Here is a 17375-nt window from a genome sequence, read left to right as displayed (position 1 = left end):
TTTGTTTGTTTGTTTGTGCTTTTATTGCATCGGCTGATATATTTTGCCACAGGCAGAAGCATGCGCATGAACACACGAGGGATGCACGAACTCAATATCATCTATAATTGATGCCACGAGAATGCAAAATAAGCCATGGACGTGGACGGACAGAAACCTCTCCCGCGCTCCCCTGAGTTAAAACTGTATGCACCGTGAAAGACTAGCTGCACCCCCCCCCCCCACACACACAGTCATACACACTTCTCCGACCTTTTTTTTTTTTAACCCGATTACTAATGCGTCGTCACAAGCGGCATCAATGCCTAAATACGTATTATGAATGCAGATAAAGGAAGAAGTAAACACACTAAACATGCACGCACACACACACGCACACACCTACACACACACGCACAACCACAACTCAAATTTAAGCGCTGTGTGTTTACAGTGGATGTGTTGCTGGTCTCGCTCATGGGCTTTCCTTACTTCCTACTTTTCGCTAGATCAATGTATTTTCACACACACACACACACACACGCACACACTCACACGCACACACATACATATATATAAATATAGATATAAATGTGTAATGAAAATCACCTTCAGCGTATTTTACTCTAAATTATGTATTAATATACAGATACGCGGGGATAGCAGTTGTGTATTCTGCTATGTTAAGCACAGCAACGTTCAATAAAAGGTATAAGATAAGCCGAGTTTATAAGAGTATGTCTATATGGTTTAACAAAAATGAACAAATACCTATGAAAAATCATCGATAACATGACTTGGTTATAGGATCAATAGAACCATTCAAGGGGCATTCCAGACGATTTTCATAATTTCATATCATGTGATACATAAATCGATAGTTCCATGTATAGATTTGTGGAACTTATTGAGATTCTTGAGCAGAGAAACAATACTTTGAAAAACCTTAAACAAATTACACTGAACAGTGTCGATGACATAGGAGCCTCACATATTTCAGAAATGTGGCAGCATAATTCCATTACAACACCACTTGCTTGCAAGTTCACCTGTGTATTATCTATGAATGCCTTCTTCTTTTGTTCTGCTTCCTTGAGCCCCAACTCATGCATTCTTATGATGAGGCTGCCATGTCATCATCCTTGTTCATTGCAATTTGTTATAAATTTCGAAAACATTCTTATCCTTCGTCCCAATCACTATAAATTCTGAAACTCTGTACCCCGTATAACTAATTTATAGTTGTTCAAATGTAAAAATCTGAAAATCATCCGGAGGTCTCCTTTAAATTCTAGCTGGAACATACACGCAAACACCCTCTCACACACGTACTGTCATCCATGTATAGGGCCGATTATACATAATATCCATATGAAATTAGGCTTAAGGCTACAAGGTGAACAGTTAACTTACAGGAGGTGTGTGTTTCATCAATCTTACGCAGTATATTATGTGGTGGAGAAACCAATCTACGATATGGTGGCTTTTCTTAAACTTTCATCTTCTTAAGCTGAAGATGATTTCTGGTCAAAAATTAATGGTACCCCCCCCCCCACACACACACACACACACCCCACTTCGACGGGAAGAGTTGACCTGACGCAAATTTCTGGAAGTCATGGGTTTTGTTGAGCTAAATGTTAATGAGCTAAAATTTTGTGTGACTGTATAAGCCTGTGTGTGTGTGTGTGTGTGTGTGGGGGGGGGGGGGTCTGAAGGAGAATGCCCCCGTTTCCCGGCCCGTGCTGTATAAATTCCCTCATCTCCAAATATGGGGGAAGTAGTCAATTCCTTTCTTTTTCTTCATTTCTCTCTATTTTTTATTTGGAAAAGAAAACAAACACTCTTTATACACCTTAATGTCAAGGAAACGAGAAAATTATTGTTCTCGTGGTTTGAGTATTCTACACTAGAAGAGTGATAAACTCGGTTTTTCAAGATCACGTGTTGCAGTTTTATGACATGGAATATACACCAATGCAACTTTGTCATGTTATGTCATAAATCTCCCGGATTTGATGAATTACGTTAATGAACAAGAAAATCAATATAATGTTAAACTTTGCGTTTTAGCATATATTCGCCGAGAGAAACCAACACTAGGTTTCATGGTTGGTTCTTCCTCCCCCCCCCCCTCTCTCTCTCTCTCTCCCTCTCTCTCTTAACGGTGAACAACTTAGCTTCAGCACTACAGGCATCTGTGGGAACAAAATCCAAGGATAAAGGGAAGATTTAAGTTGTAGTCTTAAAGGATATATTATAGACAAATTTTCATTAATCAATAGTAAAAGCATCAACTTTCTTCATCTATTTCAAATCCTATGCCAATGGCACTGTATTCAAATGTTTGAAATATATACGGGTATCACTAAACGTTCCTTCCACATAATGTTAAAAAAATACGTTTAATCATCTTCAGAACACTCACATTTTGTTTCCCCGTGTAGATTTTATTTGTGCCTCATAATGTAATTTTAGAATCAATTTTCATTCACTTATAGTAAAAGCCGCAACTTGCTGAATTGATTTCTGATTATATGGCAATGACATTGTGTTTGCATCAAATAGCATGTATACGCTTATTTATTTCTTCCGCAATTCATGGTGTTTGTAAAATTCGACGTATAGAAACTATGCATTTTTATTTTCATATTATTTATTCTTTTCTCGTGCTATGTTTGTACATTGTCACTCTTTAATGAAAATGAAATGAACTAACTGAACTAAAGGAAACGAAAACAATTAGCAATTATAAACGTTCCTTTCCTAGAGTAGAAAACATGCCTTTAAGAACTTTCATCTATACACAACAGGCACATTTTTTTGTTTCCGCAGGTATATGCGTTACCGAATTTGTGATGTCGCTTAACATACAAGCAACAAAATAAACCCGGAAGCTTGGTTTTTTTTTTTCTTTTATGATTCTTTGGGAAATCAGTCGTCAAAGCGAAGGAAACGGTTGCTTTGCCTTTGCGGTGTTTATATCCTTGCATAATGATCCGATTAGTGTCTGACCATGATTATGGTCATTATACACCAGGGAATTTTTGTATACCTTTTTGAATCCTCAACCCGTCCCCGATTTCACCGCCTCGCCTCGCCCATTCTGCCGTTTATGGTTTGGCATAAATCGTGCTATTATGACTGCACGGTTGATTTCAGACAGTCGTGAATGTGCATTAAATCGATATTTGGTGCGTGCCAGTGGAGATACGCCTTTTTTACATCTCTCGTCCTTCAGACTGTCAATTGCATGAGAAAAACTTTTCCTCCCTCCATGCATTACAATCGCGCAGGTAGTCGGATATTGAGGGAGAGGAAGGTGGTAGTCTATGGGTTAGTTCAACGTCGACGGTATAAATACGGTCATTGATGTGCCCCGAGCGTCAGAAGGCGATAAGGTGTCACAGGCACGTCTCTCTATTAGTCAGGCCCGGTGAACATCATCGAGTTATGACAGCAATGGGTCCCCCTTGGCTGCCACATCAATACAAACGGGCAACGACTACTAGTACATGAAGAAGCGTTCACGCTTTCATCGTCTCACGCAGCACCATTGCGACTGCCCTCTCTCGGTGACATTTGCACAGAAAACCCGGAAGCAGTACTCGGAAAAACTAGACATCGAGGCGCTTATTTCATTTAGAAACAGCAGTCTCACAAATGCTGTAACGCCAAGGATACTAAAGGTAGTTTACATTCGTCTTCTTTTCACTGACGTGGCCTTTCCCTACCTGTCGTCACTGTTTTTTTCTTCGTTGGCTTCCCTGTCTCAACAAAAAAGGAAGTACACCAAGGTTTGATAGAATTTGATTGAATATTTTTGATTCCTTAGTCCGCTTTCGTCATCATTGCCCATTTGAAAGGAATTACCTCGTAAAGTTAATAGAGCCTTTGTCTATGATGTCATGATCGTCATGATCGAAATAAATTACGTCCTGGGCACCATTTCATGAAAGTTGTCAGCGCCGACAAGTTGTCAGTCTCTGACAATCACCATAGTAACAGTCAGTGACCAGACCAAAGATTTTGTTGAAATTGTCAGAGACTGACAGCTTGTCAGCCCTGACTAAATATTGATGAAACAACCCCCCCCCCCCCGTGGTCAAAAGCAAAATGGAGGAGGCTTGCCGTCTATAGAAACCAAAACTTAGTCAACAAGGGGCCATATATTACTATATGGCGGACTGTCTCCATGATCTCTAATACCATGCCAGAACACGTGAGGCAGATTTGACGGGTATTCACATGATCAAGTCCCTATTAGGGGGACGCTGTCATTACTCATATCATAATGAGGGGCTTAAAACGCCGCATGGAATCTCAAGTACTTCATGGAATATCTTGGCTATCAGAAGCATCTTCTGTGATAAGATCATGGCATCAAAATTATTTCATCATCTGAGTTTTTGAATCTACAGAATAGCTCATGACCTTAACGCTCTGATAAAGTAACTAACGAAGAAAAGAACTAAAGAACTATTATATGCCAAAGATTTGGTTGAATATTAAGACATTTGGTATTAAGTATATAGAAAGACGAACATTTCTGTAATACTATGGGTTCTCTTTTCCAAAAGTGTTTGAGCAAAAAATAATAAATAAAAAACACAGGAAAGCCAAAGAACATTGCGGTATATATGGACAACTTGAAAATACCGAAAAAAAGAAGTTTTGTTTTTTATTTTTTTCTTTCTTTTTTGACTAATTTCTTATCAGTCGTTTTTGGCGAAGGGACAAATTACTGATGGGCCGTTGAAAAAGTCACGTCTATCTTGAGGGTATTGAAGAGGAAGACTATTATTTTGCCATTGCTGCTGCAGTGAGGAATATAGCACCCGACTATCTTCGAAAAGTGTGGCATAGGACTTTTTTTTAATTCATTCTTATTGATGAAACTCATCAAAGTACCCAACTCTTTTAGGCAACACACACACACACGCACACACACACACAAGACAAAAAAGAAGAGTCAAGTTATTGCATTTACATTCCTCCTTTCGTCGTGGATGGATTTTATGTCACATGTATAAAAGTTTAGCTGGCAAATATTGTTCCACATCGTGCGCTTTTAATCAGTGACTGAACTACTCTTTGTCACATGACATGCATCGACCAATCCCTGCAACGGAACTTATCAGATACGTTATGCCAGAGTGACTAAGTTACGTTCAGAGTCGAAACAGGGTTCTAGTGACAAGGTAATCGAGCGGGTAGTCCTCTAAAGATAGTTATCTATAAAGCACAATTCAACCCCTTGGGTTGATTGAAACAGTAAGCCTATAGGATTATAATTATTGACATTCTACATAGAAATGACGATAGATGATTATGTGAAATAATGCGTTCTGCCCGACAGACAGCCAGCTCTCATATTGCAGTTTTTTGGCAAGCTTGCATACAGATCATCAATATTCATTATGAAGGTCGATGCATGTGACATAATTGTGATTTTTAACGCGAAATAATTAAAAATCAAAAAAAAAATGGGGAAAGTGCATTTTGCAGGCTAAGTTTAGGAAGTCTTTCCAAAATGTTAAGAGCATTTGCTTTGCAGATTATCCTGGCATGGTGCTCCATGCGAGACATTTTCGAGTGACAAGAAATGATAGCTGTTTGCACACTTACTAATGGTGTTGACACAGGGTGTCCCTCTACTGTATGAATATTTCTACCGTCACTTGCTGTGCATACAGGGCCCTAGGAGGTGGTGTGCAAAGGACACTTTTGTAATTGAAGTGCTCCGAGACATAACCGTGAGTTTCAAAGGTTTTACCAAGCGTTGAAAATGTGTTGATTTTTTTTTCTTTGAAAAGGGGGTGGGGGGGGGGGAGCTCAATAAGGAAAGTTATGCATTGATCTTCCACTTTTCTGGTGGATTATTAATCAACATTCATCTGTTATCCACCCTGTCTTATACCCTTCGCAATCCACAACATGTCAAAATCCAACAAATGGTGTTTTTTTTTCAAGCAAAATCGGGGGCACAAATGGTTTTAAAAAGGGAAGGCATGTTGATGTCGTAGTTTAAAATGTATCAACATGAAGGCAGTATACTAGAATCAAAGTCGTAGTTTTGCTCTACATACGAAGCTGCTTTAAAGGGAAAAAGTCGATCTAGTAATTTTATCTTACTTTATGTATAGAAGAACAATGGCGTAAAACAATAAAATTAATAGTAAGAAAAAATGGTGATGATGTGAAGATGATAATGATAGTAATAATGATAGGAATAATAGTAATGATGATGATAACAATAATGATAACAATAATAATAATAAATATAATAATGATAATAATAATAATAATAATAATAATAATAATAATAATAATAATAATAATAACAATAACAATAATAATAATAATGTAAAGTACCAGAAAACCCTGGCTCTCTTCGATCTAATTCTTCGTAATCATGAATTTACAAATCTTATAACAACAGTTTCATGTATTAGCTCTTGATGCTATGCTGAAGGGATTCATTTACCACGAACTAAAAGGCCGGATCTAACAGAATCTAAGTAAGTCGTGCATGCAACATTTCACAACGGCGTTCGATTTTCTGGAAATGACCCTTTCCACTGTTTTATAAGGACGTAGTTTATTGTGTGCTATAACCAAAAGGTAAAATCGACGAACATGACTGTATTCATTGGTAAAATTTCTCGGCATCGTGAAACATTTGACTGACGACCTTTGAATGATAGCGATGAACTAGCAGAGAAAGGGTAAATCCATTCTCTCCGCTTGCTTAGCGCAGCTCGATTTCATTAAAACCACAGCACCTACGTAGAATTGCTGTGGTGACCTGAAAAAAATAAGAAGGTACATGTACAAACTCACGTTACGCACACAACCTGTGTATTTTCCACTGTTTTTAGGCTCACATCTACTTTCCACTTAAATTTTCAATTTATATGCATAGAATCTTCCCCGGGGGATTCTCGCCTTGCATTTTATCTGGAAAATCTTCATGATGAGACCGTGGTTGCTTTGCTTCACAAGATTTTGTATTTTCCCCCATTTGTAAAGAAAATGGCCAGTGATACTAGGCTAATGATAATGGCCACTTGAAAATACTCGGGAAATGTACCTGTTGCTCATTATTGCAGTCGTTCCGCGTACTGCGTGATGTAAGCGTGGTCATCGCATCGTATGAAGGTACAGTGGGACTATAATAATGTATACAGTGCTGTACCATGTGTTGTAGTATGGATGCGTGGATTATGAGAGCCACAAAAAGATGTTGACTCAATAAGTCTTTTCCGCATCCGTGTCAATTGCAATAGACGGTGAGGTTACACATCTTGCGATAACTGAGAAGATTATGAATACAACGGTGAGCCTGAAAAAAAAAGAAACTTTCAGTAGCTCTCTGTTGGTTGGTTTGTTTATTTACTTGCTTGTTTTTCTGTTTATGTTTGTGTGTAAGGTGGTACTGAATCAGAAGTCCAGTTGACCGATATATTTTTGTGTCGTTACAAATTGTGTGAGCATGGTGAATGCATATTCTCCCTCTCTCTCTCTCTCTCTCTCTCTCTCTCAAAAGAAATGCGGCTTCGGTTTAGTTTTCGTTGTTACGATATAATATGCGTATGCGTGTTTATGCACGTGTTTCCACATTTCGCTCTGCATATATGCTCGTCGTAATGGGCTTATAAACATGTTCATGCAAATAAGATATCATTGTGTACATGAATATTTGATTTCCATCTCCCACTTGTTTGATACTACCAATGTCATAGTGACGGGCATAATAACTTCATCTAGGCAATGTCTGTGACGGGCAGATTATATCACGCTAAGAATCGACGACCACTAAGCCGTTAAGCAAAGGACGATACCTTAATGTCATACATTCGTCGCCTGAAATTGTGCCTCATTTCATTAATTTGTGTTGGTCTGTTTGAGAAAGCTGTTCATGCAATATGCAATACGCGGTGTAGCTGTAATGTTATACATCCTGATAAATATATTTATGTGAAACTGTTCCTAAGTTGTGAATATTTATCCAGTGAAAATGGACAGTTACAGATTGGTACGTCGGCGTGAAGGCGAAGGCAAACGTAAACTTATGCCGCTGATAAAAATGAAATGGGTTCCTTGAAACCGTATCGCTATCAGCAAGTGTTGCATTTTCGAAAGACGAAGCCGAACATGAACCCAAGAGTTTCCTTCGCAGAAAAAATGGATCGAATTTCTCCTCGGGAAATATTAACAACATGCAACTCGACCTCTTATCGTAAGTTTGCATCTGGGTATAACAGTCGCTGTGGACAGTGCGTCATAATAAAATTAAATCTCAATATTACGCGCGTAAAAGGTTGTATAGTGTTTTATACATTAATCTAAGCATGTGCTAAGTAGTGATAGTTTTTCGCATATTTCAAGGACGAAATTGGTCATTAATATTGTAAGCTAAAGACTGTACATAGCGTTGCCTATTATGGATGTGTCTTTGTCAGACTTAGAAATGAGAAGAACTAGGACATTGGGAGTTACTTGATTACACCGATACTTTTAAGCGATGTATACATTTTACATTTCATGAATATAATCTCTATTCCGGAAGAGAGATTCGTTATGGTCTCAATGCATGACAGTGCTTATAATTCATCCATTTACGATCTATATCAGGAGAATATGTCTCAGGCTTGTCTCAAATGAACATAGAGATAACTGAGGCGAAGGTCTTCTTCACTTTGTAGTCATGGGCTAGATGGAACTAGCCTCCTCACCCTCCTTGGAGGCCCCAACTATTCCCAGATTAACCATTACCGCTCATGATGGTGGTTTCCTGCATTTTGCTATCTCTCTTATTTACTGAGAAAAAAAAATACTATTACTATTTATATGTTTTGTGTATGTTTACTGCACAATACCATTATTTATGCCTGTCTTCTTGTGTAATATCATTTCTTTGTGTATTTGAATTTTTTATTGACTTTGTGTTTGATTTAATGCTGAAATAAATCAAACCAAGCCAAACTTGAAACGGCACATTGACATTAACTGTTTTCTACTTTCATTGTGATTGATGTGGTCTTTCTCACAGGATTTTGAATACAGAATGCACAAAATTAATATATTCTTAATTACATTGTGCATTGCGATCATAACGACAAACGATGCAGAAGGGCGCCAACTTTGTTAATATAATGATAACAAAAATAAATAATTTTATCATTTTACATTCTTCAGTGATCGCCACATTCTGTTTCCTGCATTATCCCCAGCATATTATATTTGTCTTTCTTACCATTCATCAAATTTCATCAACGTCCATCATGGAAGAGTTCGATTTGACGTTTTTGATTTCCTTTCATGGAAAATGTTACCTTCACCTTATCAAATGGCAAATCACATAACAGTGTAGTAATCATTCTGACCTTAGGAGACCGAGTGATAATATTTGTAGATAATATCTGCTCAGGTTTACAGTTCCTCTTTAAATTCAAATATCAGGCTCAAACAGCCAGATTGGAACAATGTATAATATTATTGAAAACAATCTAAACGATTGTCAAACTTTGCAGTTTGAGGTATAGAATGGTGGATTAAAAAAAAAAACTCAAGTATACAAAAGCTTTGAATTTTATGCTGCCAAAATCAAGACATCTGTGGGTGAACATTATGACTGTGTTGATAAACCACTTGCTGAGCGGTCTATTTTAACAATATTATATGGGAACATACATGCTTTACTTCAGGAATTTAGTTAATGGTGTTCGAATTCTTTTAACGTTGTACAGTAATGTTACTGTAAAGACGGAATTGAATATTATAAACAGTGAGCAAATTGTTTACATAAATATTATGCAAATGACGAAAAAGACAATGAAATGCAATGATGTGCTCGCCTAGACTGACGAGGCATATCTATCTGTTTGCGAAATGATCCAGCATGTTGATTTACATGCCGAGCTATACCGATCCTATTCAAACGCATTCTTACCGAGAATACGTTGCGTATCAGATGATTGGATCATTGACACCGTCTCTCATCATTGCTTTACAGATTTCTACTCTCTGTGGCAAGCACCCACCCACATCTACGACCCGCCCGAATGACGTCGGTGATCGCGTGAGATGAAGAGATGGCGCAGGAAAGAATCGGTGTGTCTGCTGTGGTGAATCCACCTGTACAGAGCTAGCACTCTCTCCAACTGGCTTGGCGTGTGGGCCGTTTTTTTTTTTTTTTTTTGGCCAGCATCCACACCATACATTTTTCGTAGACATTTCATAGACAGACTGTGACAATGTCTATGTCGCCTTATTTGAACAGAAATGCTCTGGGGTGGCTTATTGCCATTCCCATCGTGGCAGTTGAGAATCTTCTCACCCTGATCATCATCTCTTCGAGGAAGCGATGGAAAAGCCCGGATGTTCTCCTCTTCTCCATCACCCTCGGCCATCTTCTCTCGCTCCTCCTCCCGCTGCTCCTCTACGCCGTCATCGTCTTCGTTAGCAACACGTGGACCGACGACTCCTGTCGATTCCTCGTCTGGTGCGTCATGAGCTTTCGAATCGTCGGTGCCGTGAACATTGCCTTCATCGCCCTCGATCGCGTCTGGACGTTAAAGTGGCCGAGCTCGTACCGCGCGCACAACTCATCTAGGCAAACCGCACGGACCGCCGTTTTTATGTGGCTCTTCGGCGTTGCCATAGGAACCATCCCCCTCATCAGTTGGGCCAGACTGGAGCAGGGTCAAACGTGCAGTCTGGTGCTCAACATCGCCGGCTACGGCTACGCGATGTGCATCGTCATCATCGTGCTCGGGAGCGTGATCGTGAGTTCCGTCTGTATCGTGACCATCGTCGTCAACGTCGTGTTCGTATTGCCCCTGCTGCCGGAACCGGACGACCCGAAGTCAAGCATTCCCCAGATCGTCATCGAGAGCGAAACCGGAGAAAGGACCCCCGCCGTGGCCGGTTCACGTGACTCTCAAAACCAGCAGATATATCTCCTAGTATCAGCCGTAGTTATCCTCTATTTTTGCCTCAACGGATTGCCTTTTGTGGTAAGATGGACCACGTTGATGATGTATTCATTTTATGATGAAATTACATATCTCGGGGCATTTTACCTGTGGCATATAATATATATTTCGGTTATCCTATTTAGGAAATAAAGAAAGTAACATTTTTACATCGTTAGCATTCCATATAAACAGAAATCATGTTCTTGTTGACACGCAATTTCATTTAGAAATTATAATTTTTCAGTCTCTATGTATATTATAGAAGGACAAGTACTCTTCCACGCATATCATAAAATACCAAAGAAAACACAGCAACAGATAATTCTATAAAGTATCCTAAGTTCAACAAGCACTGTCTAATTTGTTCCTCTCTATTAATCTGTCTCTCCCTTGCTATAACTCTCTCTCTCTCTCTGTCGTTGTTTTATATTCTAGCATTCTATCTTGCCTGACATTACAGTATCACTCTTTTTTTTTTTGGGGGGGGGGGTGAATAAAATGTTTCTCTCTCTTCTCTCTCTCTCTCTCTTCTCTTCTCTTCTGTTCTGTTCTGTTCTCTTCTCTGTCCTTCTCCTCCTATCTTTCTTTCCTTCCATCCTCCGTCAATCCAACCCCTCCATGCACTTCATATTTATTCGTTTTTATTCTAACTTAATTGCAATATCTTTATTCAGAAAGGCTAATCGGCACGCTGATATCATATATACCGTTGAATATCTAATATCTTCTTTTGAATTTATTTTTTTTTTTATCTTTTGAAATTATTATTTTGAATAATAATCTTCTTCACCATTACACTCCCTCCTCCCATACTCCTCCCCTCCCATCCAATCCCCTTCCCCTTTCCCGACCCAGGTTATCAATATTATTGCCTTCACGCTTGAGAAACCCGCAATATGGATGTCGGTGGCAATCACGTGGTGCAGCATTCTGACGGCATTTTTGCACCCTCCGCTCCTCGTCTTGATTTGCAACCGATATCGCAAGGTCTACCAGAGACTCTTTAGGAGCATCGGTGAAAGCTGCGGCTGCGTTAAACCCCCACCACCACGGACATCAATAAACGGTAGTAATGTCTGCAATGTTCGTACGTACGCTATCACATAATTTACCTCTTCGCTCTTAGGGAGGAGCGTGCGGAAACTCATTTTTGCTAAGGCCGTCTAGGGGAATTCAAACTTCACATACCAAATTTGATTAGGTACATGTATCAGATATCCCAGTGGTTAATATTTCTTATTTTTGCGAATGGAGAATGTTCTGCAGCCAACGAATATGGTAGGGTTCTGCTTTAGTTTCTTCAAAGAAATAGCACAGGTGTCAGGAAAAAAAAGTATTGGAGGATTTTTTTTTTAATTAACTCTACAAAATTGACTTTGCGAATTCATTTGGTATAATTCACCATACATAATAATTCAAAATTTTAATGTCTGAAACAGTTGTATTTAGTCTCACTTACCACTTGATTCAATTTGTCTAATGCCGTGGGTATCTTACGATTTGTACTATCAATTAGCAGGCACTTATCGCCTCTTTTGTAATGATGTATCTGTAACTGTTCACGCGACTGTTACCATACATTATCTACTGAAAATCCCAATTTGAGCCTTCTCCCACTACAAAATGTATCCAAAGAATTTATTCTCTTTCTATAGTAATCAGACACCGACGCAGCGAAAGTCAGCTGTTTGCTGACTGAATGCTTTCCGACACGTGTGTTCATGAAAAAAAAAAAAAAAAAAACTATCGCTGGTGAAAGAATAGTATGTATGGTTTTATCATTCTAATAATCAATATTCAGCATACCTGGGTTGTTATGATTGTTATCATGATTATGTTCTCTTACTATTTGCAACACAGGTGTCACAAGACAGGAGACATTTGACTCTTTGGATGACTTCTCGTCAGACGAGGAAGACAAGCTTCATTTCCCCACACCCGATTGGTCCGATCATTCCTTTTCTGGGTCCATCGATGAGGGCGCTGGACCTAGCACAGATGTCGTTATTGCGTCGACCTCGACCGCGATCCAGACCGTCACCGTAGTGGAACATTCGCACACGGTACGAAACGGCAAATTACCCAGCAAACCGTCATCGCCTAAAACCGAGACGGTCGTGTACGACAACAAGGCCTTTGTATCCGAGGATGAGAGCAAAAAGAGCAAAGGGAAGAGACACAAGAGTCCGAAGATGACTCCGGAGCAAAAACGCGCCATGTGGCAGGGTCATCGCGGCGCTCGCAAGCGGCTGGAAGCACTCAAGCATGCAAATGCCGAACGAGCAGCATCAGCGCATTCATCGAAAGGCAAGAAGTCGAAATCCCATCAAGAAAAACACGGGAGTAAAAAGCATAACGAAGACAAGAATCTTCGCGTCGAAGCGCCGGTCACAAATCGGCACAGGAAACTCGAGCGTCTCAGCACCAAGCACCATTCCCTTGACAGTTTGACAGTTCCGACGAAACGAAAACGACCATTCGTGTCGTCGCGTTCCCTTGATCAAGATCGAAATACAATGACTGTTGAAGTTGAAGTCGAGACCGCAAGAGTGGGAAGAAAAAGTTACGCAGAACCTTTGGTAGACAAAAAGTCTTCTTCGTCAAAAACAAAGAAATCAGAAAGCAAATCACATTCAAATCACAAACGAAGCCAAACATCTACAAAGAAGGAGAGCAGTGCCACGGCGAGTAGCCAAAAGAAAGATTGCACAATCACTACAACGAGGAAAGAACAAATAGTAAGCTTGAGTCCAAAAAGTTCACCAACGCACAGTGACAAAAGAGATACTGGCGAGGGTGGTAAACATCGAGCAGCACGCTTCGAGATGCCGCGCGAAAATTACAACTCCGACTTTTCAAGTTTTGGATCGGGAGAACTCTACGACATACCAGAAGAATCGCCCGAGGAAATGCTCGGGGAAAGCTCTGGATGGAACCCGACGACAGTCAACGCCCTGAAGGCGCAACATCGTGATGACAAGAGTCCAATTCGAGGGAGACGTAGCCCCACAGGTGGTGGCGGTAAGAGATTGGCTCAGAAGAAACATTTAGAGAAGCAGCGGCAGAGGAATGGTGCCGCGCCGGACCTAACACCTACTCCTGGCCCTCAGGCCTGGGAACGAAAACCGCCGAGAAGAGCCCTAAGTAGGCAGCTATCACAGGATCACTCTAGGTCATTCGATTCTGGGGTGATAGAGATGTCGGAGCTAGGAAGCAGAGACTCAATGAGCGCCCTTAGTTGTGATCAAGAAAGAAACACTCCTCTATCGACACTGCACATCAACCTGACCGAGAGTGATTTGAACGATGACCAGACGACGTATTACATTGCGAAAGATTCACGAAAAAACAGGAAACGGGACACTAGCCCGGATGCAGCGGAGGGAATTATTCTTGACGATAACCTCCCACCTGCTGTAAGTGCCACCGAGCTAGATGGCCTCGGACCTGGCGAGGATCCGGAGCAGCGGTCCTCTGTAAAAGTGCAGTCCTTTTTGGTTAGGACACCCTCAGATCATGACGTAACTGGCGAAGGTTTACAGGACGATCGAGCTCAGCCTAGCAAGAGCAGCTCAACGGGCGGCCGGCCGTCGGCAAAGGACATGAGAGAAATGTATCGCAAGTCACATCTCAGCATGGCCGCCATATTTGAGAGCATTCGTGACGATTCACATGAAGTGGTCTTCTTGTGAGCGTGATTTAAAATAAAAAGAATGTACAGCGGAAAAGCTTTGTGCCTATAACTGCGACTGATTTCAATATGCAAGCATCCATACAAACAAAAATGTTCTTCAACATGTAAGTTGGGCATTGCGCTAGATGGTGATTTCATCGGTAGAATTCCACCAAATTCTATTATGATATGATACCGTGCGTCGCTGATCGTTTAGAAGACTGGCTTGGCATTTCAGTCACTGTTTATCCTTGTCAAAAAGATCGATGCCAGAATATGCACATTAAATTTTTAACATTCAATTGGAACCTTGGGTTGATGCTTTCGCGACTATTGTTATGTTTCCTACCTTCACCTCCCAGAGATCCTATAGTCACCCTTTGATTGAAAAGACCATTTTTAATGTTTAGTTTCCAACAGAAAGAAGACAAATCTATGTGCCTTTCCCGACATGACAATAGTTAATCAAGTTACAAATGGCAGGTACTGCTTTTTACCTCCTCTGATTTTCCAAGAAACTTCAAAGAAAAAAAGAGAATGAAATATACTTGGATTAATCATATTTGATTGATAGTAATGGTAGAAAATGAACTAAAAACAAATGATTCCGCGCAGCCCAACAGGAAAATAATTCCAGACTAAGGTAATTTTGCTGGAAAATAAGACGTTTTACGTGTATTTTTCATCAAATACTGAATTTGATATTACTTCCGAATTACAAGTTCATGAAAGGTCAAGACCTGTTTAGATATTGATTTTCTTTTACTGTTGTTGTTGTTGTTGTTTTATAGAAAGAAAGAAGAGAGAGAAAAATGGGGCCCTATACAAATAATTTGCCCCAGACAGCACTTAACATAAAACAGACATGATAAATCTTAGAAAAATATAAACAAGATTATTAAATATATATGTATGTACCAAGTCTCCACGAGGGAGCTCACATTGTCTCCACAAAGGAGCTCATTAAGTCTCCACGGGGGAGCTCATATTGTCTCCACAAAGGAGCTAATTAGGTCTCCACGAGGGAGCTCATACCTTCTTTTACTGGAACATGATACTACGGACGTCTAGATCGATTCATTGTATCTGAATGTCCCATTTCCCTTACGCTCGACATTCTATTTCTTTGTACATCGGTCCTATTCAAGTCAGCGTCCTTTTTAGTTTAAGTTTCTTCTACAAGGCTTGGACTTACTGACAATTATTACTGCGTGTAGGTTTTAACTTTTCTGGAAGATAGCACCTCAGGGAATAGTAATTATCTATTAACAGTTTATGAAAGCGACATTCTAACCATCCCACTATCCTAGATAATTGATTCATCTCTTCTGATTTCGTCGATTTATCAGTCTGTTCATTGCAGGTGTCTAGTTTCTGTTGATGCTGACTTAGACGTTCATGTTAACACTTCTTCTTTGCACACAAAAGTGCCGTGGAGGATCACTTTGATATTTTCATATATTTACTGCACAGGAGTATACGCAAGAAAAGACAGTATAACTATTAGCATGATACAGCTAGCGCTGTTCATAGATGGCAACAAACTTATATAGATAAAACCTTGATAGGGGACTCCTCCATGCTGGCTTTGTCTATACAAACAGACCGCCTATGCTATAGAACTTCACCTTTTTATTATGTTATTCAGTGCTCGACATTCCCCGTTACCCGTTGATTTTTTGCTTCACGGCGAAATGTGAGCCTGTGGTATACACGTTTCAAAACTGAGTGGCACCGTAAAGTCAGTTGCATGTCTTGCCTACAACACCTATTATATAGATGCGTGTAATTTGACCGTGCCTTGATTATGTAAACACGATCTGAGTGTTCTCTTGAAAATTATCATGTTTATTATCATGGTTGCAATTGGTTTGAATAGGGGTAAATTTGCAAATGGTCGTAAGGTTGACAACAACATATTTCTGCTTCTTGAAAGGTTATGTACGCTTTCATTTTGTTGGGTTTTTTTAACGGAATTATGGCAATGATTTGATGCAAAATGTATATTATTGTGGGTTGTATGTTCCTGTTACAAATTTGAAATCATGCACATATCATCGTACTTGCAAGACTTGAAATGTATATCATCACATCTTTTTCTATAACTGTTCATATTCTGCTTCTTCATATATATTTTTTTTGTTATCTTTTCTCTTCTCATTGAGTTGACGATTTTCGATTGTGAGACTGTATACAGTTTTGCTGTAAATATCGATTTTTCATTTTTTCTTTTTTTTCGCGACGGCAGATAAAAAGTGTAATATATTAACGGCGATATGCAAAACGATAATTATATTATCTATTGTTCTACTGACTATAACTTCATAGATGCAATTGATGCTTTCTTTGAACTTTGTAAATATGGAATTTGCGCTGGTATCGCATGTTTATACAAGGATATATTTACGGCTTGTATTCTAACTTATGCTATTTTTCCTACTCTGGACATTTGTAATTTGAAGCAATGTGGCATATGTAACCCTGCTAGCAAATCCGATATAATTGCTTTGGTTATACTGGTGCCGTTGCTGGTGGCTCGGAGCTCTAGTTCATCACCTCCTTTCATAGTTGAAATGAAACATAACACCGTCTACTTGTATTTGCCAAGAACATATATTTGGGATCATTACATAATGTGCACAGGGCATACAAGGAAGGCCGATTCGAACTGGCAGAAAATTCGCCATCACCGCTGCTGTGTCCCAAGCGCGCACGCGTTTGCTGAATGCATGAATGTGGCG

At 39.7% G+C, this 17375-nt stretch overlaps 1 protein-coding gene across 1 annotated transcript; it reads left to right on the top strand.

Annotated features, from left to right (window-relative positions):
- The first annotated feature begins 10238 nt into the window (after window positions 1-10238).
- Window positions 10239-14653, top strand: LOC140238706 (uncharacterized). The gene is made up of 3 exons (XM_072318605.1): window positions 10239-11000; window positions 11817-12027; window positions 12822-14653. The coding sequence occupies exons 1-3, from the start codon at window positions 10239-10241 to the stop codon at window positions 14651-14653; spliced, it is 2805 nt and encodes a 934-aa protein (XP_072174706.1).
- The last annotated feature ends 2722 nt before the right edge of the window (window positions 14654-17375 follow it).

This window comes from Diadema setosum, chromosome 15 (genome assembly GCF_964275005.1).
Source record: "Diadema setosum chromosome 15, eeDiaSeto1, whole genome shotgun sequence".
Taxonomy (NCBI): Eukaryota; Metazoa; Echinodermata; class Echinoidea; order Diadematoida; family Diadematidae; genus Diadema; species Diadema setosum.
This window is presented reverse-complemented; position numbering and strand designations above follow the sequence as displayed.